The 25,939-nt window shown below is 35.2% G+C and overlaps 3 protein-coding genes across 3 annotated transcripts; all 3 read right to left on the reverse strand.

The window, feature by feature from the left end:
- Positions 1–2,522: 2,522 nt before the first annotated feature.
- On the reverse strand, positions 2,523–9,550 carry LOC18611350 (branched-chain amino acid aminotransferase 2, chloroplastic-like). The gene is made up of 10 exons (XM_007047566.3): positions 9,324–9,550; positions 9,150–9,244; positions 7,652–7,829; positions 7,106–7,282; positions 6,885–7,016; positions 5,746–5,844; positions 5,488–5,604; positions 4,654–4,749; positions 3,489–3,601; positions 2,523–2,799 (listed from the first exon to the last, which is right to left on the reverse strand). Exons 1-10 carry the CDS (start codon positions 9,453–9,455, stop codon positions 2,682–2,684), a joined length of 1,257 nt encoding a protein of 418 aa, XP_007047628.3. The 5' UTR covers positions 9,456–9,550; the 3' UTR covers positions 2,523–2,681.
- An 868-nt stretch (positions 9,551–10,418) lies between these two features.
- LINC4 (crowded nuclei-like protein) lies at positions 10,419–16,640 on the reverse strand. Its single transcript, XM_018129792.2, has 9 exons — positions 16,307–16,640; positions 15,139–15,348; positions 14,783–15,036; positions 13,996–14,266; positions 13,805–13,888; positions 11,884–13,718; positions 11,445–11,754; positions 10,897–11,073; positions 10,419–10,792 (listed from the first exon to the last, which is right to left on the reverse strand). Exons 1-8 carry the CDS (start codon positions 16,493–16,495, stop codon positions 10,960–10,962), a joined length of 3,267 nt encoding a protein of 1,088 aa, XP_017985281.2. The 5' UTR covers positions 16,496–16,640; the 3' UTR covers positions 10,419–10,792; positions 10,897–10,959.
- Positions 16,641–17,077: 437 nt separating this feature from the next.
- Positions 17,078–21,849, reverse strand: LOC18611352 (Serine carboxypeptidase S28 family protein). The gene is made up of 10 exons (XM_007047570.3): positions 21,422–21,849; positions 21,148–21,334; positions 20,874–21,007; positions 20,657–20,769; positions 20,362–20,485; positions 19,267–19,416; positions 19,000–19,155; positions 18,804–18,883; positions 18,678–18,727; positions 17,078–17,510 (listed from the first exon to the last, which is right to left on the reverse strand). Exons 1-10 carry the CDS (start codon positions 21,818–21,820, stop codon positions 17,371–17,373), a joined length of 1,533 nt encoding a protein of 510 aa, XP_007047632.3. The 5' UTR covers positions 21,821–21,849; the 3' UTR covers positions 17,078–17,370.
- Positions 21,850–25,939: the final 4,090 nt, after the last annotated feature.

Here is a 25,939-nt window from a genome sequence, read left to right on the forward strand (position 1 = left end):
GTGCTTCTCAACTTGTTTTTATAACTTAATCTTATTTTTCCATGCTGAATCTAAGACTTTTGTTCTTATTCAATATAATAGCATGCGCTGTCCCACGTTCACATTAAGGCATCTGTTTCCTCAAGTGCAACATGTTTCCAAACGATTGGAAAAATTACCCCAATGAACTCTATCGGATTGGAAAAACCCTTCCGTACTCCTCCAAATTAAAATATAAAAAACGTAAAGAGAAAAATATATGTTTCTATAGAAATCAAGCAATGATTTTGAAAATCAGACATCTAGAAACATTTATCTATCGTTCGTCTTAGTTTGAGTGGCCATGAAACATGTGAAAGACTTAAATTAATGTAAATACATGCACCTGCTTGTTTTTCAACTCAAATTACAGTGATTGTAGGAATTTAAAGTTGAATGCCTCTGATTACTGAGTCAAAAGTCTTTTTGATAGATATTAACTCTTTACATATAGATTACACAGTAAAAAATAGTTGTTAAGATTCAAATTTGCTAAAAGGATTTGCAAATTCAAAGTTTTAAGCTACAATTGTTCGATGCATTACCTTAAGTAGATGATTTAAAGGAAAGAACAATTCAAAAGATAATTGGCGATGGTGCCTGGCATGTTTATAGATTTTGTAGTACTAATAAAAACAAACCTAGACTAAATTTTTCAATTACATATACATAGAGAGAGTTGAATAGTGCCGATTGAGTTTATAACTTCTCCTTTGGTGTCACATTTAAGTGCGATTTGGAATCCCATAAACTTATCAAGAGAAGCCAACGGGGACCTTAGTCCAGTGGTCAAACAAAAAGTTTAGATTTTGAGAAGTTTCAAGTTTAATTTTTTTCTATTTTTGTGTGCTATGCGTGTCATTCTGTAGAAAGGTATATCCTAAGGAAATACCAAATTCAACCTACATAAACTTGCTTTGGAAGCTACACGACCCATTTTACTTACTAATTTATTTTACTAGAGCTAAAAATCTATGGATATGGAGAGAAGATTGATGTGATTGACAAGAACACAACTGGCAAACTCAAATCTCATTCTTTTGTTTAGATGAGCTAATGAACTCAAATTTAATTTTACATTAAGCTAGCTAGTTAGCATGATCATGATCACAAAGGATCCTTTTCCAAGGTAATAAAGACCTAATGGTCCAGACCCTTTGTGGGGATAACACTGAACTATGCAAGAGGGATTAGTTCCATTTACTGAATTATGTTTCTTCTCCTATTGCCTTCTAGCATGTTCTAACTAGGAACTCATTTTACTCGATCAGCTTCTCTCCATGCATGAAAGGGTCTGGAAACCATGTCATGCGTAGAACATGACGTTGACTGACTCTATGTAGTCGTCAGGCTTTGTAGTCAAGAAGGGAGGTACTCCCGGGATTGACTGCTACCAACCGATCCCTTGAAGGATAAAGTGATTGAAACTTTCCTCTGCTTTAGCCTTTTCTCCGCCATGGCAAGCAAGTCAGCAACGCGGTTTCTCTCTTTTCGCTGCTGCCGCAGCATTAATGCATGCTGAGTTTTAAAGCTAGTGGAAGAAATAAAAAGATGTGTGAAAGGTCAAAAGAACAAAGAAAAGACAAAAATTTTGCAGATAAAACCCAGATTCATTATCAACTTTAGAAGTTTAAAAAATGGTACAATTCAAATTTAATATTGATTATGGTATTTGTTTCAGACCGTTTTCACAAGCTAACGCGATCTTGTGACATGTCTTGCTCTTTTCTTCTTTGTTTTTTCTCTTATTTTTAACAAAGAAAAAAACATGTGAAAAGATAACGTACAGGGGGGGATTAACTCTAGAAACCCTGGTGCAGCAAGGTAATTTCCTTACATGGGACCTTTTTGACAAAAACATAGACTATTCCTATAGTGCCTTACTTTCCGTAATGACTTCCATTGTTTTTTAGGAAAGAAAATAATGATCAAGGGGAAATGTTGAAACGTATCTTGGCTTTTATCAGTGTTTCACCTCATCAAGCCATTGATTCTAACGTCCATCAGAAAACTGGAACCCCAGGAAAAATAAGAGCATGTTAGCCAAATATAACATCTTCAGAAAGTTCAAGGACACCTCACATGAAGCAAGGCAGCTATTAGCGAACTAGCGTTCTAAGGCAACAGCAGGAGATGTTGTGGGCTGGACTTTGACGAGACGAACTCCGATCTGACCCATCATAGGCCCAACTGCCTTTTCTTCTTTGGGGGAAACAGCAACAGCACGCTATCGAAGGCAAAGAAAGTAACGACAACTTCAAAATTGGTTTGATAACGTAATCCTTGCTTTAGTACTCTGAAGCCCACTTTTCTGTCTTATTAGAACCACAATCCTTATGGAAGGTGGTTAAAAGGCCAGCAAATCACACTAGTGAAATGGATTGGTAGCTTTTGGTACCCATGAAATAATAAGCTTGTTATTAGCTCAATACGTTTAAATACAGACAAGGAAGTCGTGAAAAATTAAATTGATGAAGTCCATATCCTTGTGTAATGCTGCATCATTCAAGAGAGAAACGATAAAACTTCTAATTACCAACGTAAGAAAAAAACAATATCGGCATGTTACATTGGAGGAAGAAACAACATTTTTAAACTGAGGCAGTGATGGATGTCTCTGTATAAGTCGAAACATTGGAAACCAGATGTGACAAAAAGTATTCCTAACTCAACTCAACAGTCCAATCCATCTTGTCCTCGATAAGACCCATCTGGAGTCTGGTAAGCACGGAGTAGAGCTGCTGTGACACAGCCCCAAAACCATCTGCTCCATAAGACACCCTGCACGATTTAAAATTTTACAACAAACTCCATTTGTCAGCACCCTATCCAAAACCAAGAAGATAGACAACTCACTTCAGCACTCAGGCAAAAGTAGCAGTTTTGCTTCAACAAGACCAGGCTACCTATGGCTTTAATCAAAGATTTTTACTCACACTTTCATTTTCAGTTAAAGGAAAAGAAGATTGAGTAAAACCATGATAAAAAGAGAGGGGGAGAGAGAGAGAGAGAGAACTAATGCTACTGTGTCACGTATGTACAAAAACCGTGGTAGTACTGACAAACAGACTTGTGACTTGATCCAAGAAGAGATAACAAGACAGTTGTAATTGCTTCGGAAATCATTAAAATTTTCCTTCCATGAACTCAAAACAATAGCTGCAATCATTACGAAGGCTATCAAGTATTGTGGAACAAGTAATGATTTTTGTTTCCTCCACTGAATGTGTCCATCTAAATCTTAAGCTCAACATCCGCCAATCCTATTTTTCAATACAATTGGAATGTTAAAATTCCATTTACTAAAATAATAGCCCGACGCAAAACTAACTAACAAACAGTACATGCCTACCATCTCCATCTCCCACAAAAGGAGACAAATAAATAATGGAAGATATAAACAGAATATGAAGAAGCAAAATTACCAAGTTATGCAAAATGCATTCAACTCAACAGCACAGAGAATTTACCTTTCACCCTTGTAAGTAATGCTGCCGACAGGTGACACAACAACCGCTGTCCCTGTGCAAAAAACTTCGTCAGCATCAAGCAATTCCTCCACTGGCACAAGGCGCTCCTCAACCTGCTTCATCAGCAGATGAGCATTAGGAAGTGATACAAGGAGCTCCTGACATACTCTCACTGATGCAGACAAGCAACAATTATGATGTCACACAATGTGAAATTTATAAAAAAATTTATTAACTCAGTCTAGAGGAAACCATCCATATAAAATCTGAAAAAGTGGCCGCATCATAGAGTATTGCAGAATACCTACCAATACCTTCAGAAGATACAGACAAGTGAAGAAATTTTATTAACAAGAAAAAGTAGCTCACTCTCCACTTCATGTTTTCTCCAAGTTCTATGATCTTGCAGCCTCTATTTCTACAAAATAATTCTACGTAACAAAGAAGAAAGAGAAAAGGATGGTAACCACTCTCAGACATTCTTTCATAAGTAAAACTTAATCAATAAACACCAAAAACAATTATCCAGATGAACACAACAACATCCACAAGTTGCAGAAACCAAATCGTAAACGTCCTCCATGATCCAACATGTGAACTTTGAACCACAGGGCTCCTATAAAAACCCCGTCATATTTTCATTTCTGAATCATTGATGTCTAGGAACTTTTATATGCTGGCAACAAAGAATACTATTTCAATGTGCATTTTATGTATAACTCTATAATTTCATCAAAACGTCTGAAAAAGGCATTGCAAGGCTTTGAGGGAAAAGTCTGAAAAGAAATTCAATTGCCCTCCAATTGCAAACAACAGAGCTTTTGGGAAGCCCAGTTTTTCCTGCCAGAATCTTTGACAACTTGAAACTCTAAGATTTAGGAGACAAGCACTTGAACTATGTCAGCATAAAAATCAGGTGCAACTATACCTTTCTACAAATATCATATGTAAAAGTCTCTACTTTAAGACATTATGACATATCAAGACTCCAAGGAAGTCTGAAAGATGTGCCTAGAATTGGTGTCTGTATGAACAACAAATCTGAGCAAAAAACTGTAACAAAACTAGAATGACTAGGTCCAATTACATACATTCCCAGATACACATAGGATTACTTTTGACAAAATGAATTTATAAATAGCCTTCCAAACTTCACAATGAGTACCTGGAACCCCCGGCTTCGAGCAACATCAATTATACTCTTTCTTGTGATGCCAGGTAAGATTGTTCCCTTTATTGCAGGAGTTGAGATGACATTACCCTAAAAGCACAAAAATCAAGTTAAAGAAAAAGGGATACTTCAGTGTCAACTACATTATTCAGTATGTTTTAACTCGTCAACCATGGAGTATAAAAAGATCCAAAACAAGCCTTATTTAACTCAGAAATCTAAACTCTTAGACAGCATTTTGTTCTTAGAAACAGAATAGCTTCTAGAAATTTTCATTCAAATCACTTAAGTGCAATTATTTTATTATAAATAGATGAAACAATATCCTTACAGATTGATTGAACTAAGAAACCATTTAGAGGTACTAGATTTAACAAAGATGGATTCCAAGTAGCTACCCCAAAGTAGAAGTAAAAGTTGGTTGTCATGCCACAGCTATATGTAGGAGTCATTTGGTCAAAGGCATGACAATATGGCAATGATGTTAGCCCCAATTTGTAGTTGAGTACCACCAAAAGACTACAATGGTGGGCCTTTATTGTAATGCATAACTTAAAATTCAGGCTGAAGATAAAGCAAGGAGATCATGATCACAGAACATGGTCCACTAACAAAGCATTGTTTTTAAGTTTCAATGTTTTTTTTTTTTTTTGAAAGCCTATTAAGTTTTCATGTTAAGGCACATATAACTGTTGAAAATATTGAACAAGACTTTCAAAGAGGGGGAGATTCATGTTTAACACTTCTTTCTATGATAAATAGCATACCACCACAAGTCTACATGAGAAAAGAAATATTAACTACTAACAAATAAATAGATCATAATACCTTCACCACGAAAATGTTGCAAGAGGAAACTTCCTCCAAATACTTTTTGTGAACACAATCAAGATAGAGGACATCAGAGTATCCTTTGGCTTTTGCCACAGATTGCGCCTTCAGAACCTACATACACGGTAGAAAGAGATAGCATTAGCTTGTAGAAAATGTAATTAGTGTCCTTGTTTCACTATAAAAAATATTTCAACTGCCTGAGGCAAATGAATTGGTGAATGGATTCACTAAGCACTAGAAAAGCTAGCTTACTGCAGCATAATTCCCGATAGTTTTAACACCCCCAGTGCCGCCAGGAGTGGCACGATGCAATTCATTCTCAACAATTAAATGTATTGGAGCAACACCCTCCTGGAATCATATACAACTTGTAAATGAATAATCATATGATAATTTGCCAAACTATAAAAACAAGGAAACAAAACGATACCAAAGAATAAATCACATGAAATGATTATGCCTCCAAACAGAAAATTAATAGCTTGAAATTGTGAACCTTCAGTTATGTAAGAAGATTTTAGCAGAGGGGAAAAGGATTTTAAACTTAATAGAGCACAATCATGAATGGTTGCTTATCTCGTATGTAATTAAATAACAAACCATCTTCATTGAGTGTTAATTTATGGCGGTTATAAACATAGACCCATGTATAGAGATATATTATATTATAGGGTAAAATACCTCCAGTCCCTTAAGTTTTGATCGAAAGTCCAAGCAGGTCCATTAATTTTTTAAATTGACATTCCGTTCCAAAAAATTATCTTCTGTTGGACACATAAATCCAACCGTTAGTCGATTGTTAGTGTTTCCGTTAGTTTGATGACATGGAAATTTGAAATGATAATTTTACCCTTTATTAATTTTAAAAATTACTATTATATCATCTTTATTAAATTTTTATTAATTAAAAAAAAAAAGAGGAGCACACCAATCGGTGCTCCCCTCTCTTGGGGAACACTAGCCGGTGCTCTCCTTTCTTGGTAAACACCGGCCGGTGCTCTCTTTTCTTAGGGAGCTGGCGAGCACCGATCGATGCTCCTTTTAAAAAAATATATATATAATAATAATTTTTTAAATTAACAAAAAAAAGGCATTTTAGTCTTTTCATCATCTCTATTATCGGTGTTTACACTTTTAGGACAGTGTCAATTTCAAAAACTAGTGGACCCGCTTGGAATTTCAATTAAAACTTAAGGGTGTGAGACTATTTTACCGTATATTATATTATATTATTATACATAAATGTGTATGCATGTGTGTGTATATAATGATAGAAAAAAAACCTTAAAAAAAAATTATACAGCTAATGTATCCCTATTGCGGGGCCAAAAGACAAGGAAATTTGATTAGGCTTATGCATGACTAAAAAGCTAGTATCAAAGATAATAAACCTTAAAATAGTTTCCCACAGGTGAGACATAAATAAGAAAGGTGTACTCAGGAGCAGGTGCAAGACCAAGAACAGCTCCACTCCCCATGAGCAATGGCCTGATGTACAAGGACCCTTTACCACTGGGGGGAACCTGAAATGAGAAATTAACAATTTACTCATTAAACGGGATAAAGCCAATTGCTAGCCAAACTCCTGCTTCATATCAAGGTTGTTTGTTACCCAACGTTTGTTTGCCAGGACAGTTGCCTTTACAGCTTCCACAAACTGCTCAACAGTGGGTGATGGCATGCACATCCTCTCTGCACCCAACCTCATTCGAAGAGCATTCTCCTCAGGACGAAAAAGAAGAATATTACCATCTTCTTTCCTGTAGGCTTTCAGACCTTCAAATAATCCCTAGAGACACAAACCAGGAAACAATGATGGGAGAGAGAGAGAAAAGAGAACTAGTATAGCACAATGCTTAAAGACAAATTAAATATAAGTTTTACAAGGCAAAGGTAAATGGGCCCTAACAACACATTATCTTAGAGCATTACACTAGATATGACACATCATGAACTCTCTCTCTCTCTCTCTCTCTCTTTGAGGGGGGAGGTGGTCATCAAGCTTGTGTAACATAATATAGGTATATTACTTACTTAAATTGTAAGCATCTGCACATAAGAATAGGTTCGTACATACTGCACAGCGACCATCATGGCTAAGTAATGAAATCTAAGCAAAGCAGAAAAAAATTCAGGTATGGAAGTTAAGAAACCTAACCTGTCCATAATTTAAGACCCCAGCTGAGGGGCTTAATTCAATTTTCCCAAATTGTTGTAATTCACCTTTAGAGAAGTTTCCACCTCGAGTACATTTCATCATATACATATAATCAGTAGGAAGAAACCCAAATCCAAGATTGTCCCACTCTATATCAGCCAATTCGGATGCTTCAGTGCTGCATTCAAAACAGTTGAGTCAAATGCACAGAAAAAAAAAATCACCATTTCGGATTGAAAGAAGCAAAGAAAAGCGGCAAAGTAGAGGATAAGTTTGATAATTTCATCATTTTGATACCCATATGCAGAGAATTTATGAAAACAAGAGAAATATAAAAAAGTACTCTCTTCTGAATTATTTTCCAAATCTTGCACCTTTTGAAGAGATTTGGGACAGAATGTAACCACCAATAATATTGGGCATAATATACTTTGTAATACAACCCATTTCTTTATCCTCAAGCCTTTCATATTCAAGCAACTAAAAAAATTGAATTTCACTTCTTATCAGCTTAAATGTTAGCATTTCTCTTGACTTCTCTCATTACGTAAATTTCCAAATTACTGGATGAATTGTTGATTGCATTGGTAAATATTTAGCTACAAAGAAAAACTAAGGCTCCACTTGCTAGCAATCTGCTCTGCTATAAAGGAAAAGCAAACAGAAAATTTTTTTAAGCCAAAAATAAACAAGTAAATGAATGCATATAAAACCATAGTCATAAGTTTCTGATACTCAAAAAATTGAAATGTTTTAATTTTTAATTGGTAAAAGCCTTCTCCATATGTACCCAAACATTATCCTTTAGTCATGCAATAGTATCAACCAAAATGAAGTCTAAATCTAAATTATATACATACTTTTCCTTTTTAGCCTTTTACCAAAAGCAAGAATCTAACTTGAGGCTCTTTCTGTTGTTGCTTTTGCTATTTTTTTTTCTCGATAAATAAATTGCTATAAAGAAAAAGGGCAATAGAAAAAAAAACTGATAATTCATAGAAAAAACTAAGCAAATAGTTAAATTGAGACAATAATTCAAACAAATTTGTTTAAAAGAACAAATGAGTTATGTTTATCCATGAAAGGCAAACTTTTAACTTTTTATAATTCTTAAATATTTTAGAAGTTTATAATAAAAAATGTCGCCTACTTTTGTATCCAAATGCAATATACCTTATTTTTCTTGCTACGAAAAATAAACGACTTGAAAAAAGAAATAACCATAAAACCTTAGATCTTCCAAACTAAGCAAACACCAAACACACTTGCTAATGATATCCTTTCTTTTACTTTATTGCAAAATTACGACTTTGGAAAAAGAAAAGTTCTTTGATAAAATGTAAAATTAAAGAAAAAAATAGCTACTAAAAGAGAGCCTAAATAAAATAAATAAATAAACAAAGAACGCAATGAAATTGAGCAAATCTAATGCAATTTGATCATAAAATTTCAAAATTTTAATCTTCATAGTGAAAAAAAAAAAAAAGAGAGCACGCACCTATAAGAATCGGATAACACAGCAGCACGCCTAAACGGATAGTTAGCTTCATTAACATTGCGAGAATAAGCAGAAGCTGAAATTTGCTTCTGCAACTGAGAAAGAAACACGGAGCAAATAAGCAGAATCAAATAGGCAACTGCGACGAGGAAGCAAAAAGACAAAAGAGGTTACCTGCGGAGGAGAGAAACGCGTTCGTTGAGGAAGAAATGCGGCGGCGGCGGCGGCGGAGGAGGAAGAGGAAGAGCGAGAAGGGCAAATAAGGCAAGTTGGCTGGAGACTAGAGAGGACGGCGCTGCTTTCCATTTTCTCTCTCTATTTTTTTTTCGCCAATAAACTTGTTTTTCGTTTTCTCTTTGTCTTTCTCTGCCCTTTCTGCCAACAAATGGAAAGCATTTTAAGTAAGGATTTTGCAGACTGGAAAGGGCTACTTCTAGCTGACGTGGATGCTCTTATAGTCCTCGTCAACTTTAACCTAAACCACATTTTAAAATTAAATAGGACTTTTCTAAAAATAGAATATAAAATAGCGAAACGGAAAACTATGGTATATGAATAAAGAAAAAGATACTAATAAAACACTAGTAACAGTGGATAGATCATAGATCATACACCTACTTTCCGGCTTTAGGAACCCGGATCCACTGCGGAAGTCATTTCTACCGTGTAGCCAGTGGGCCAACCTACGTTAATAACTTCATAATTAAATGTCATTAAATATATTTTCAATATTTTGTAGCCTCACGTAAACTAGACAAAATTGTAAAATTTTGGCAGCCTGGTACAGATAATCCCTTGCATTAAGTAGAATTGAGTATTTGTTATTTAATACCATCCAAAAATTTTTTATTTAATAAAAAAAGTTCTTAATTTAAGGTCGATCATAATCATTATAATTAATTAATAACGTATGATATATTTATGTTCATTATTAAAACGCGTGAAACTCCCAATTCATTAAGTAAAACTCTTTTCTTTTTGAAATAATTCGTGAGTGATGAAATCCCCAATCCTAACCATAATTGCTCTGGGTGAGAGTCGATGAATGCGGTTAGTTACTCCTTAGCTTCCATACATACGAAAACTCCATATATTTAATGCCCAAAAGAAATAATGCCTGCCGCCTCTAAGCTAGCAGTCACCTTGAGATTTTTTATTTTTCTTCGGTGAAAAATAGAAACACATAAGCAAGAGACCATGATCCGCTCCAATAAAGATCATGCCTTTAAAAGTTGATGGTCGAATGAGTTTTAAGAAAACCAAACCGCATTTCCTCAATTTGCTATATCATTCAAGTTTGTTCGGTGGTAAGAAAGGCATCAAGCCGTCCAAACCAATTTCCAACACCACACCATGCTATAGGCTTTTAAAATACCTAGGCCAAATCTATCCGGTTTTCTCATCATACAAGCCATAAACCAACACAAGACACTCCCACCTTCCAAAAGCTATCACACCACCCTATTGAAACTAACTAGGAACATCAGAAACCAACCACTAAACATACCCACGCAACAACAACAGAATAAAGAAAGCATTTACAAATTTCAAACAAGCTCTGAGTTAGTTCAACACAATCGCATGATTAGCTCCTGCAAGGTAAATCGACCCCTTCCAAGTATATACTAGTCACTTATGCTATTCTGCAATAACCAAAAAGAGTAATTAGAAGGCTGCTTCAATCAAGATAGATCTTTATCATAATTTGACATGAGACTAGACCCCAAAGAGAGGACAAAAAGCATACCTTTGTGCAAAATGGTTAAAATTTACAGCCAATTAACTGTAGCAGCTCAAAAAAACTACAATTTTACAACTTCTGCATTGACCTCGTCCTCATTCCAATTTTCTCATTGTCATCAGGTTTGGGAGCAACATTTGCTTCAAGCTTCTGTTCGCTTCTCTCTGAAATGTCTTCCATTGGCTACAAAATGAAGAATGGCATGAACCTTAAGTATAAGTATACAAAATAAAGATTGAAAAGCGAAACTAAGTTAAGGGGCATATCAAATTAAAAACTGCAAGTAGATTTGCTTTGACTAAAATGCCAGGGAACACTTCCTATTTGATGAAGTTGCATAAATAACTGATCATCCTGTATAAGTACCCATCATGAGAAAATTTATTAACTTGCTCATAAACAGGGAATGCTACTGTTTACAAACCAGAGATACAGCACCAGTAAGGGTTAAAAAGCGAATAATTCATATTGCATATAAAAAGCCAACTAAATGTTGATAGTGTCATCTGCATGCAAGAAAAAGGAACTTGCAGATAGGGGCAATCAGCCCTTACCTGACAGGGCTCAATAACTTGAGACAAGTCCCCCAAATGTGCTTCTTGCACCATTCCTGGTTCCTCAGATCCCCCATTCTTTCCTTGTGTAGCATTTGCATGACTGCACATTACTCCACTTTGAGAAATATCCTGCACCGATTCTGCTACAATATCATCATCACCAACAGACTTTTTCTCATAGGTTACTTCTGAAACGTTAATTATTTTATCAATAATCAGCCCATTGGTCTCATCAGCCCCTCCATGACCCTGATTGTCCGTTAATGCAGGCTGATCCTGTGATGCATTTGGTTCAGTTGAATTTATGCTGAAAAAAACAAATGTCATCGTAAGCAAAACTGAGCTACATGCATCAACAAATAATCTGAATATTAGTACAAGGCTAAATAACACGCTAAAAACAAAAAATTTCCGATATAAGGACAGAAGTGGATACCTGTTCGTAATATCCTCTTCTTCAATTAAAGAAGCATCTTTCTTTTGCCTCCTTTTCTTAGTACCGCGTGAAGGTGAGTTGGCAACTCTTCTTTTCTTTCCAGCTTGATTGTCTTGTTCAGAAACTAATACTGACTTTTCAGCATCATTTTTCTCAATTTCAGATTCCAAATCATGAATTCCTTTTACCACCTCACCTTCACAGGGCACTTCCACTATCACTTTCGGTTCTCTATCAAACCCCACAGGCTTTCTCCCATACCGCTTGTATTTTTGGCCATCACTTGAAACTAACTTTCCAGCAGATGTCAAACACACATTTTCAGTGTCAGATATCAAAGATCCTTCTTCAGGCTTCATTTGGGCCTTGTCTGGGTTGTGTTTGAATATCAATTCACTGCAGCGCTTGATCCATGAGAAACGAGCAGAGCTAGGAGGAGAAGCACCAGTTGGTTTTAACATTGGAGAGTTGAATCCATTGCCATTGTCAGCAACAACCATATTTTTATCTGAATCAGATCCAGCGTTTTGCATGAGAGTTTGCTGTTTCAGATTCTTTCTTTCAGATGCTTTCTGCTGGCTAAGCTCTATAATTGATTGTTGCATTTGAGCCACCATCATATTATCCAAGGCAGCTTTCAAGTCCCCCAACTTTTTGAGCTCTTCAATCTCAGCATGTATCTCTTTTCTATCAGCATGCAATAGTTCCCTCTGTTGTTTCAATTTGTGCCTTTGCACCTTAAGCTCCTCAATAGACTTGTTCAACTCCGCCCATTCCCTTTCCCTTTGCTCCCGATCCAACTTGATCTCCATTCTCTCAGCATCAAGCCTTTTCATTTCCAAAGTAGCTTGTTCCAACTCTTTCTCCACTCTTTCCTTGAGAGCATTAATATGCTGAAGTTCATTTTTCCTTTCTCGCTCAAAAGTTTCCTCTCTTTCCTTCAAAGAACCCTCTAATTCCTCACGCCTTTTCTCAATACAGTTCTCCAACTCCCTCTTTTGGGTTTCAATTCCCAACAAGAATTCACCACGCTCTTGTTGAATCTTGTTGAACCAATCAGAATGCTCAAGAACCATCTTGTTCATGAAGTCTTCTCTCTCACGATTCAATGACTCAACATCCTTCTTATGCTGCTCTCGCATCACATCACGCTCTCTTCTCAAGCTATCACGCTCATCCTTGAGAAACTTCAAAACAGCTTCTCTCTCATCACGAACACGCGCTGCTTCCTTCCGCAACTCTTCTCTTTTTTCATCTATCAACTCCCACTCATTTTCAAATTTTGCTTTCTCTACTTTTAACCTATCTGCATCAGCCATAAGCTCCAATTTTTGAACCCTGACCAAGTCAAGTTCTTCCTTCAGTTTTAATTCCAAAGTTGATAATTCACGCGTCTCACTTCTCATGGCTTCTAGTTTCTCCTTTGCACAATCAACTTGGTTTCTTTTATCTTCCAATGAAGACAACGACTTCTGAAGCTCTAATTTCATTTTAGTTATCTCTTCCTTTTCTTTTTCTAAAAGAGCTTTCTTCAACTCAAGTTCCCTATCAAGAACACTCACATTTTTTTCTCTCTCATCTATGAGATTTGACTTCTCAGCCACATCCTTCTCCTTCTCAGCTAACATCCTTGATCGAATCTCAAAATCATGTTCCCTTTCACGAATTTGGTCCTCCCGATAATTGATATCCATCTCCTTCAACTCCCATGTCCGTCTCTTCATTTCAATCTCATCTTCTGTCATTTTACGCTTGATCTCAAGCTCAGCCTCAAACTCAGATTTTCTGATTCTCAATACAGTTTCATGACTAGCAATGGCTTTGCGAATTTCAACCTACATTATTCATTGAAAAGAATAAGTTTTCTATAAAAGAGAAACAAAATTGAAAATCATAAAGCATGTTCGACAAAGTAACTCACAGATTCCTTGTTTGCAAGTTTCTGTTCAGAAACAAGCAGCTGTTCCTCTTTCTTGCTAAGCAAAGCTTCTCTTTCAATAACAGCCTACATGCACAAAGGAAGAATTGAATTAATATGACTTCCACAAGGTAAAAGCAACAAATTCACAAGAATGTTCATCCAAATCATATGGGTAGATAAATTATACAAACCTCCTCTCTTTTTGACAGAGAAGCTAAACTCAACTCAAGGTTAGATTTCTCATCCTTCAAAGCCCTACGTTCCTTTTCAATATCAGCTCTTGAAGCCTCCAACTCCTTCTCAAGTTGATTTAGTTCTTGAGTTCTACTAAAAATATACTCCTCTCTCTGATTTAAGGAAGCTTGCCCATCAAGTAGTCTTTCATGTTCTTGCTGTACGATCTTCTGCCTCTCACTCAGCGATTGCCGTTCTTGAACGATCTCTTTCTCTTTTGCATCACAACTAAAACATGTAGATAAATAATTAACAGACTCCTTGAACCAAACTTTTAAATCAAATTTATAGACTCACAATTGCACCATATGACATCACGGTAAAAACAATTAGATGAATTATATCATCATCAGCAAACTACAGAAATGCAACCGAGCAAGCATGCATTTTCACACAATATTACCATGACCAAGCCAATTAAGTTTTACTTGTTTTCAGCAACAGGCGATTCAATCATGCTCATCTTAAAAATATTATAGATTAGATTAGAAGGCTATCATGCCATGGTTCTTATTTATAGAAACTTTTCGATGCAAGACCTAATTCATATTGCAATCCAATAACATGAAAACTACATCCTATCTATGAACACAGGAAGATATACAAGGCACAAATACTTCCACTTTGCAAGTAAGAGCATGTTCAAGAACTGCAAACTGAAAGGGAAAAAAACAGAGACACAATCGAAAAAGAAAATGATAGTACACACAACATATAGAGGGAAAAGATGTGTATATCACATACTCCTTTTTGAACAACAAAATATGACGACCAAGATCATCTTCACGTGCTTCAACTTCTTGGAGCTTTCTCTCAGCAGTGCGTTGAAATAGGCTAACTTCTGCTTGTAAAGACTTTGCAGCATTAAATTTTGCCTCAGCCACTACAAACTTCTTCTGAGCATCCTCTATCATAATACGTGCTTCAGCTAATCTACTTTCAGCTGCAACCTTGGTTTCAGCAGATTCAGCACGCATCTCATGCAAAGCCTTCTCAATCTGCAAAATCCCACCACAAAGTCCTAAGAAACATATAATAGTGAAAGAGGAGGGATAAAGAAAAATTACTAAAATTAATGAGACTTTAAATGAAAATCATACACTTGTGATGCATTCTTTCTCAACTCCTAAAGCTTTCTTCAAACCATCCTCTCGCTTTTTTGCTTCTGCAAGAGCAGATATATGTGCAGCTTGATCACGTTTGTGCATTATCTCAGTTGCTTCAGCAGAGGATTTAATTTGATCATACTTGGAAGCCAACTCCTTTCTTTCCAATATAAGAAGGCCCATGTGGTGTTGGTGGTCAAAGAGCTATACACAAGAATAAACATATATATAAAATGTGATAAGAAGCAGAAAATGAATGAAGATCTGCGACATGAAATGTGCATAGATCATCATATGCTAAACAAGAGTGCCACCAGTCCTCATTCTTATCCTTTGCACAAACCATTCGTTTAAGTTTCATTCATGCACCAAGGTAGGAAGAGATCACTGCTCAATTATATTTCAACCAACCATTGGAACCAAGAAGTGCAAAAACTCAGAAGAAAAAAAATACTATAGAGTGGCATTAAATCCACAAATAGTGGCATAGAAATTGAGAAAAGCTAACTAAAAGCAATAAAACAAATTATAGAACCCACAGAACAAAACCATAAATGCTCTAAAATCTCATTAAAACCCACAAAGTTAACAGATCAAGGTGCCATTTGCATGCTCCCAACGTCAACCACCTACTGGGTATCAGAAGGGGAAACAACACCTCAAACAGCACGAACAAATAGTTAGATTAAAAAAGTCAAATTTTTTTCCATCAAAGCTCAAACAAAGAAAACAAATATGATGCTACTAGAATGGCATTTAAGTGAATTACAAAGCTTTTAACCTAAAGCAATATTCAAGACTTTAGTTGGTAGCTTGACATTGAAAATTGACCTCATAAATCACATGGTCACAAATATTAAAACAAATTCTATATACAATTACAACAAACCAAAAATCGAAACCATTTCTGTTTTATGTTGAAATTTGTTATATATAATACAACAAACTGAAACTAAAACACCCCACAAAGAAAAAAGAATTTATCTTTTTTTGTTCTTTTGTTGCCACCTTTACAATTCACAATTTAAATTTCAATATACTACTAATACTTTCTTTTTTATCTATTGCACCAGCAACCAAACAAACCCCAAAAAAATAAACAAAAGACAAAGAAAAATCATGAAAAGAATTAAGCAAAGCAGTTTGAAGAATTGAAGCAAACCTCAGTTTCAAGCTTTGCAATATACGCAATGAGAGCAGCTTTATCTCTCTTCTTGATCGATTCCTCATCGAATCCAGCTTCCTTGAGCCGCTTCCAGATTGTTTCATCACTAAGAGGACTCTTCAAAACCCTAGACCCCGGCGTTATCGACAACGCTCTACTAGTACCTGGCGTGACCGGACTCGCCATCTTCCAAGCCCGACCACCGGCGCCAAATCCCTAGACTTTCGATGATCCGGACGCCTTTAGCTTTTTTTTATCTGATTCTTTACTTTTTTTTCTCTCTTCGCTGGAAAAACAAAGAGCATCAAAGTACTAAGTCACCGGCTCACCGCTGAGTCGAGTTTTGTTCTTTAGACAGTAGAAATCGCTTTTACTGCCATTATTAAATGAAAAAGAAAAAGATTCTTTTTTTGTGTGACATAAAAGCGATGTCGTTTTTGAAAGTTTAGGCCGCCATCGTGTGGGAGAAAAAAGGGAAGTGAATTGAAATTGAAAGTTTAAAACAGGATTAGACCGAAGTGTAAAGAGTGACAGTCAACACCCCACGTCAGCTATGTTCAAAGTTTAGAAAAGAAGTTAATTTATGGCTGGCTTTCGTTGCTGTTTGTGGGCTGAAGCCAATGAGTTACACGTGTTTCTCTACAATTGGACATTTTGCACCCGGATGTCGCTCTTCATTTACGCTTAATTTTGGGCAAATAAAAAAAAGATTTAAATTTAATTGCACTTATTTGCCTCCTCATCTCAGCTTGTAATTGATATCCGAAATTACTGCAAAAGAATATCTTTTTATCTTTCTGGTAAATCAATCAATCCGATCTCAGTCACATGGCCAAAACTCACATCAAGAAAAAGATAGAGCCTGTTCCCCACAATTGCCAAAGCGTAGAAGCGAATGCTACAGAACATAGCACATCGGTTTTAACCTATTTAAATTTACTTGGCCTAAGTTGTAGCTTATCTGGCAATGCCAGATTGGAAAAACATGGGCAGAAGCAGAGCTTTGAAGATACGTACACACTTATTTACGTTAACATCCAAGTTCCAACAATCTTTCACATCTAAATTTTGAAGGTTGCTTTCATTTTCTCACGGTAGTTGTCCAACCAACCTTCAATCAACTCGATCTCAGTTTCCCTCTGTTCCACTAACCAGTCCGGGTCTTCAGTCGTGGAGGCACGCAAATCTATGTGATGGGCACCTGCAACATTGCATAAGTAAAAAACTGTTGTTATACTTGAATGGTACTGGCTGCGGTAAAGGTAATCAGTTAGAATACCACTTCATCACTAACTCCAATTGTGCTAATAACGGCATTCAAACTGTTCTGTCTAGAGCTGTAAATAGTACATCAGCTAGCACATTACTGATGCTAAATCATGTCCTTTAAACAAATTCTAGCCTCGACATCAATCTTGTACGGCTTAGAAGTGAGAATAAAGAAATTGACATTGAAGATGCTTGAATCTAAAACTTAATAAAAGACCAGAGGAGCAGGAAGATTCATTGGCTGTACGTTGAAACATACTCATTAAATTTAGAAATAGGGATGAGGTGGGAAACTTTATCAGATTGGTATTGCTTGACAGGCTATTCTTAAATCTTATAAGAACATTGTAGCTATAATGTTAAACTTGAGTTCTACACTTGTTCCATGATTATAATTGTTAGACCAGGAAGATGTGATAAGTGGATAGTCACCACAAAAAAATGCAGAACAGAATGGTACAGAACAATAAAACAGAGCCAAAAGCACTCCGGGATCATAAATTTATAAATTTGGGTTACTGTTTTGTGTTTATGGGATGGTTGGCTTCACTTGTTATACAAAAGGACAGCCAAAGCTGCAACTAAATATGTGTAAGATTCTCTATATGGTCCAATCAAATGCATGCTAGACTTGTTTCCTTGAAATTAAGACATTGTGATTGACAAATTATAATATTAAGTGAAAAACAAAATGCAATTGCATTGATGGAAGTTGGAAGCAGCAACAACTGAAGATTTACTTACAACTAAACTATCAAGGATCACGCTATCATTAGAGACATAATTTCTTTTCAAGCCAAATGAACTATGAGGACAAGACAAAAACCCAAAAAGATGACAGGTCAGGACTAGCTAAAGTGACAAGTGACATTTGAACAGCCCCAATTAAAGAACCAATGAGAAAAAGAATCCATAAACTGAGTAGATTTGACATTTAGGGCCTCCTAATTGATGGGGCAGTTGCACAAATGACACCTTATTCATTCAAGATAACAGCTTACTAGCTAAATCAATCACGTAGTTTAGTTTGAGAACCTTATGCCCCAAATTATTATACTTATCGAAAATGGAAGCCACAGATGACTTCAGAAAGTATTACCTTCCTCTGTAACAAGAGCAACAATTGTTTGGGATATATTCTTCAGAACACTGCAATGAATATTATCAAAATTAGTCACACATTAGATGATTAAAACTTTGATAAAAGTAAATACAAAGCGCTCACCCGCCACCACTCCAAGGATCCAATAGACCATTTGAGAATATGATGTTACTTCCAAAGAATTTCAATACATGCTCGATATCCTTCACATAACAACAATGCTTGTTCATTATCCTCCATATAGCAACAAATGCTTATTCATTTAAACCATGCAAATGGAAGGAACTAAAAGAGATATGGTAACATATTGTTCTCTTACATGTCCACCAAATTCGGTTGTTATCCATCTAGGCCTTGGTGTCACCTGGAAATCCCTCCTGCACTCCTCTTGGAAAGCAGAGTAATCATAATCATATGCTGGAAACATGCTTGTATTTCTATCACTAGACATTGGCATAACCATCTCAGTGCATGCCTAAAGAAAGAACCAGAAGTGACATAAACAATAAACATTAATGCATAATAAATAATGCTTTGCAGAATTATAAGACTGATAAAGGAATAAAATGTAGTGTCATTTTCAGACCTGCCAGTTCCACCCATCCATGCCATGAGGATCATCATCAAGTTGAAAACAGTCAACTTCTCCAGTATAATTGTAGTAGACACTTACTCCGTTGAATATACGCTCCAGAATACTAGACCCGTCAGGAGAACTGTCAATCTTTCTACATACCTGTAATAGGTACATATTTAATTAGAGCAAGCTGGAAAACAACAGAAAATATATCACGCAAGAAAACCAGGTCCACAATAACAGCAACAAGATGCATAGATTGCAATAACACAATGAAAGGAATACTTAGAGCAACGTCAGTTCATAAAGCTCATTCGTCTAAATCCATTACTTGTAAAATCCTAAAAAGAAAGAAAGAGGCATTTAAAACCAAAGAACGGGCATTCTCACTTTCAAAATGCAAACATATCTAATATAAACAAATCCAGATAAAAGTCATTAGAGGGTAACCCTTAAAATCAACATATTTGCACGATTGACAGTGAAAAAAATGGTCGCCAAAAAAGAAGAAAAATTCATAATCAAGGCAGCTGGAGGAAATTAAACTTATATTACATGGCTAATGGAATAGAAATCATTATCTTTAATATATTTTCCTATCACCTTCAATTGATTTGTATACTAATACAAAATCTCAGTCATCCTGAATAAGTTCCAAGTGGGCTCCATATATAGAACTTGCACAACAAATGGTTGATGTTCTATTATTACAGAATTACAGTGAAAAATATGTGTAAGTGAGCATTAGCGTGCCATTTCTTGAAGCTTATGCTGAACAATACACAGCAAGATGCAAATCAACAGAAAAACAAAACAATAGCATATGCAACTCAACTGTTATCATTCACCCTCAATTGATTAGTTTCCTATTTTTTTATTTCACAAAATGTCACCAAATTGATGCTCTGAGAGCTGTAAAGGGCAACAACATCATTGAATAAAGACATTCTGTACTTCATAAAAGATCAATGGTAAAGGGCAGTTCCGGAAGTAGGCTTGTTAGTTGTTATCATATTTGCGAAAATCCATCTTACATACATTTGCATATACGTGGTTGAATTTAAGCCATAACATAAGTTTCAAATTACATTATTCCCAACTAACCTCTCTTATGGGATGTCCAGGTAGCGGCATCAAAAAATTAGAAGGATATGGATAATTCACCATCCCCAAATAACTATAAGCGGATTCTAACCAGTTTGAAAGGTCTTCGACACTCTTCAGTTCCCTGCCAATATTTTCAAACTAGATCAAAACCCAAAAATTTGTGTCTTTGTTGATTAGAACAGGCATATATACAAATTTCTTCCTTTGTCCTTACCGACACATCAAAACCCAAAAATTTGTGTCCCTGTTGATTAGAACATGCATATATACAAATTTCTTCTTTTGTCCTTACCGACACAAATGAAAAGTTTGAGACAGTTGCTGAAGACCATCCTCTCTTTGACCCGCAGATGTCAGTGCATTCCATGACTGTTTTATAGTGTCAAAGCAGCTATTGCTTTCATGCTACATATATTCAAAGCCGAAAAAATGAAGTGACAGTGTTATAATAGAGACTAAACTATAAACAAACTGTAACAAAAACAAAAATAAACTTAGAACTGCATTGCCTTGAATGAGTTGGAGACAATATTATAAAATGTGTCTGGAGGTACAATGTCTTCAAACTGAAGAATTGGCGCTGACGAAGCAAGTGCTCCAATGGCAATGTGAGGATATTTCAGCCTCATCCATGCCGCTAACACTGTTCCATTAATGCCATGAATATAAATTACATAACTAGACACTTTCCACTAATCAAATTCCACCATTCATTTAGCAACAACAACATTCAATAAACACCCAAAAAACTAAATTAAAATTTTTAAAAACTCGTGGACTTACTTCCTCCATAGGAGCCGCCAAATAAAACAACCGGACATCCTTCAGCAGACAAATTCCTCTTCAAATCAGTAATCAGAACTGCGAAATCCGCAAGCGCTTGCTCTGTTGTGAGATAAGAAAGAGTAGTGGCATTTTTATAAGCCTCTTCTTTACTTCCGTACGGCATTGACTCCCCATAATACCGGTGCTGCCAATTCCATTACCATTACGTTTAGTAATTAGGTTCAATCAAACAGAGCCTTAAAAAAAACGGAAATTTGAAATTTGAGTTGACCTCGGGAAAGAGAACCATGGCACCGAAGTGAGGGGCGATATCCCAGACAAAACCGGTGTTGACGGCGAACCATTCGATGTCACCTTCGTTGCCGCAATAAAGAAAGATTGGGCCGAGACGAGATGCGCCCACCCAGTGTTCGGTGTTGATAAGGTAACGTTGTCGGAAGTTCGGAAGATCCGAGAAGCTGAAATGGTCCAGTCGTTGAGAGAAGTACCGGGTTTCGTAACGGTATTGCTGGTGGTTGGTTTTGATTGAGTGTGAGTGTTTGCCCAGAAAGCGCGGGGGTTTATTGGAGGGAAAGACATTGGAGGGCTGTGATGTAAGGGATGAAGAAGGGGATGGTAAAAGGACGATGGTGATGATGATGAGGATGAAGGAAACTGTGAGACTTGCCATTTTGGGGGGGGGGGGGCGAGTATCAGCAGAGCAACTGAAACTGAACCGTGTACTGCGTTTAGCCGGGAAGCTTGGAGGTAGGTGAGGTTATGTTCGGGTGCTTGCAGGATCAGGGAAGAAGGCTGTCTAGCAATTCTGTTCTATGATGTAGTTGAGTTGATCACGTGATTGCTGGAATTTCATGGCAAACTGGATTTTGGCTATATGGGCTGGGCCTGGTGATTAATAAATAAACACTCAAAGGGCAAAATGTAAGTTTTGAAAGAGCTTAGATTATTTATTTTTAACAAAAAAACAATTAGAAGTGTAATTAAACCAATCAAATTACTTATGAGCAATCAATTTGATGAATAACTTAAATAACAAGTTAAACTAAGTTGAAGTATTTTAATACTAAATTTTAAGTAATTTCGCAAATTTAATCTAGATTATAAATCATTTATGTTATGAATATTTTTATAAATATCCATTTATATTATATATATCTCTGGATTTAAATATAAATTAGATTTGGTGAAGATTAAAATTTAATCCATCAATCTAATCTCTTAATATTGTCTTTATCTTATAAATTTAATCTAGATAAAGAGTTATTAACCTTTAAATAAACTCCTTCACTTTATTTGTAAATATACAAATGAATAAGATCTCTTTACTCTTTCTAAATACTTTATTTCCCTTTAAATATTTTTTTTAATATTTATTTTATAGTTGTTCTCTTAAAATTTATTTTATAACAATTTAATATTTTTTAAAAAAATATGTATTTATTACATAATTGCAATACTCAAGTTTTGAATCTAAGTTGGGTTTGAAACTCCTTATTTGAATTAATAATAATCAAAATGAACCATATTAAAAATCAAATATATTCGATCCCCATTTATACTTGTTTCATGATATTATTTATCCACGTTGAATATCAAAAATATTTCAATAGACTCATTTAAATTCACTAACACAGATTCCTTTTAAATCTCGAAGAGCAAATACATAACACTTTTAAATTAACTTAAATAATTTAACCACTCGCAAATGTCCAGATATCACTTTTTAATCAATTAAAGCCTATAACATGTCTTTGTTAGGAAGCTTTATACTAGCATGCTTTCAACCGAGATAAGGTAACTTCATATTTGGCACATGCCTTTTGGTTTAGAACAAGAAAAACAACAAGGCTAGGAAATGTTATATTTCCTAATAACTTATTTCGTGGAAAATATTGGGTATAACATTAATCTTGAATAAAACGTGAGAAGTAAGATCCATGACCTGAGCTAGTCAATTATTTATCACCAAATTCAAACCATTAATAAGTTGTGGGCCTTTGGGACCCTAATTGGAGAACTGGATAGTCGTAATAATGGATTTCAACTTTCAACCATACGGGCTTCATAAAATGACATAGGCCCGTACTCAATTATTATAGCCATTCACGAGCCCATACCGATCCAACCAATGAAATTTGTGGGTTTTTTTTGTTTTAATGATAAGAGAAAGGGAATTTGAATCCGATTCTTTGAGGAGAGACCATGCATGCATCATCGTTTAGTCAAATTTGTAGGTGTAAAATTTGTGGGTTTTTAGTTAAAAATAAAGGGAGTAGAAGCTAGGAAAAAGGGGTGGGGAGAGGGGGGATAACCAGAAAGAAAATGATGGAGGGAAGGAGAGAGAGAGAGATTTGATGTATTGTAGGCTGGATAAGAGGCAAACTGAATAAGAATGTCCATCATTGCATGCTTAGACCGAATCTAAATTAAAAAAAAAAAATTGAGCAAAATAAAATTCCATCTTCCACACTTCTACTCCAAAACCCAAAGGGTACAAAGCATTTCTCTTTCCCGAGTAGTGAATTCCGATCACAAACTCCAAAGTCCAAAAATCATTTTCGTAGCTTTGCTTGGTAGTAAAAAGAGAAAGTAATCAGCTCATAGGTTGGTCCCAATCTTGTTGGCCTTAATGTTGGGAACTATCATTCACCTCAAGCATTATTCAATTCCCTGTATCAGAATAAAATTTTTTCTGATTGATGAAAATCCCATAAGAAATTTATTTATTTTTTATATACATATAACCAAAGTGAAAAGGAATCATATCTTCAAAGGAAATCTCCCAAATAATTACACACCATGAAGCATGACCTTTGATGCTCATTTATAATTTGGCAACATTATAGGAAAAAAAAAAAGATAAGGCAGCTTATCTTCATTTTAGTCAAGTGCTGAAGACAGTTAATTGATATAAAATGCTGCAATATATAGGACAATTTTATAATCTCCCTTGTTAGCTTTAAGCTTGCCTTGAATGGTAAAAAGACTGGATGGGGGTGGGGGGGTCCAAAGCTCACGTGGGCATAGTTTTGTCTCTACCAGCCCTTTGCGTGCCGTCCTCTGCTTTTCAAGTTCATGGTTCATACGAACAAGCTCTAAAACCTTTCGCATAAAGGGGTGGGGCAAGAAAGTGAAAGGAAATTCCCATTCCAAAAGTAGTATCTGAAATATTTATTTGCATTTTATCCATCAATAATTCTTAAATTAAAAAAAAAAAAGAAAAAAAAAAAGAGATTGTTATCGTCACCACAAATTAATCATATAAGTATTGAATTCATTATACAATTTAATTAATTAATATCTATTAAAATTTATAATTTTAATATATAACAAAATCATCCGTATACGTTATTTTAATTAATACTTACTTCTCACAACTTAAAATTTAAATTAAAATTTTTATATAAATAAGAATTATCAAATCCGTGTCCAAGTTAATTAATGTGTCGAATAATTTATAAATTTTGATCTAATTGGCAATATATCTTGTTGGTTCTATCCCTTTATTTCTTTACCAAAGTTTGGTGGAATCCAAATACACAAGCAAATTTTGGGAACTTAGTGTCCACAAGGAAGCTTCACATATCTTAGTTGCAAGATGTCCAGCTTATCAATGGTCCCTGGCTCAATTGGATGTTAAAGGAGGGGAGAGTTTAAACCATTGCAACCACAATCTCACTGAAAAAGTTCAGGTGCATGTGGAGGACAATGACACTTTTTGGCTCAAGAGTAAGACTCTCCAGATTCTACAATGTTAAGGTTCTATTTTGTGGAAAGGATTCATTGTACCGGTGGAAGTCTAAGTGGAAATTGGACTATATCAAAAGGACAGTGAAAGCAATCACTTGATAATAAGTTTTTTTTTTTCTTGAATTTGAGTGTCAATCCGATTGAACACAATGGCAAGGCTACAACATTTTCAAACTTCATATTAATTAGAATTGGTAATGAAGTTTAGTAGTAACAAACTTGACCACTACCATCCTTCACACAACGGATATCTAAATATAGTTTCGTGAGCAAATTGATGGGAAGGTAGTAAAGTTTACAATCCCATTGATATTTCCTTTTTGGTACAACTAAAACTTTTATTTTGCTTCATCTCAAATTGGTTAAATTGGGTGAAAATTTTTGTATTTTTGTTTATTTTCTCTTTTTTTCCTTTTTTGGACAATGCCGATACGCATCTTTGATGTCTTGATAAGACGGTTTAATCTAATATAAATATATAAAGATAAAGTCTCGAATTAAAAAAGAAAATATTTTTGTAGATAAACTATTTCTTTTTGTATGTGTCTTTTAATTAATATGTTTGGTTTGATTTGTTTTGATATATTTTTAATTTATGAAATAACTTTTTTGACTAAATTAATTTCAATTTTTAACTAAGGTGTATTCTTTGCATTGAATCCTTAATTTCTTTTATAAAAATTTTCTAAAATATAACATATCTATTATTTGCGTTTAATCTCTTAGAAGAAAATCTACATTCAGCTATCAGCTTTTGTAAAAAAAGAAAAAAGCCCTCTACCAGCAATTTTTGCTCTTTACGAATTTTAAAAATTTAACATAATTTTATAGTTCATAACATTTACACTAATTAAAGAACTCAAGCTTTGAAATGATATAAGTATTTCTTACTCAGTCGATTCGTATTTTTCAAAGAATACCAAAATTATTTTTTTTCTCTTATATATTATTAGCATTTCAATAATTTAGTCAATCTGTCACTCACTTACTACTTTGATCTTTCAAAATTAAATTAAATGCACGTAATGCACTTTCTTTC

Source organism: Theobroma cacao, chromosome 1 (assembly GCF_053813885.1).
Source record: "Theobroma cacao isolate CCN51 chromosome 1, ASM5381388v1, whole genome shotgun sequence".
Classification (NCBI taxonomy): domain Eukaryota; kingdom Viridiplantae; phylum Streptophyta; class Magnoliopsida; order Malvales; family Malvaceae; genus Theobroma; species Theobroma cacao.

Bases quoted from the DNA above. Each gene is read 5' to 3' on its own strand.
- LOC18611350 (XM_007047566.3), bottom strand. From the start codon at position 9,455: ATGGAAAGCAGCGCCGTCCTCTCTAGTCTCCAGCCAACTTGCCTTATT. The intron at 4,750-5,487 runs GTATTATGATCT...TTGTGCTTTTAG, and splicing joins GCAACATTTTCGTGGTGAAG to GGTAATGTCATCTCAACTCC. The intron at 2,800-3,488 runs GTAAATTCTCTG...TAAATCGTGCAG, and splicing joins ATTACTTACAAGGGTGAAAG to GGTGTCTTATGGAGCAGATG.
- LINC4 (XM_018129792.2), bottom strand. From the start codon at position 16,495: ATGGCGAGTCCGGTCACGCCAGGTACTAGTAGAGCGTTGTCGATAACG. The intron at 15,037-15,138 runs GTATGATTTTCA...GGGATTTTGCAG, and splicing joins AGAAAGAATGCATCACAAGT to ATTGAGAAGGCTTTGCATGA. The intron at 11,074-11,444 runs GTAAGGGCTGAT...TTCATTTTGTAG, and splicing joins AAGTTATTGAGCCCTGTCAG to CCAATGGAAGACATTTCAGA.
- LOC18611352 (XM_007047570.3), bottom strand. From the start codon at position 21,820: ATGGCAAGTCTCACAGTTTCCTTCATCCTCATCATCATCACCATCGTC. The intron at 19,156-19,266 runs GTCTGAAAATGA...TTCTTTCTTTAG, and splicing joins TGGATGGGTGGAACTGGCAG to GCATGCACTGAGATGGTTAT. The intron at 17,511-18,677 runs GTAATACTTTCT...GCAATGTTGCAG, and splicing joins TGCTCTTGTTACAGAGGAAG to GTGCCCATCACATAGATTTG.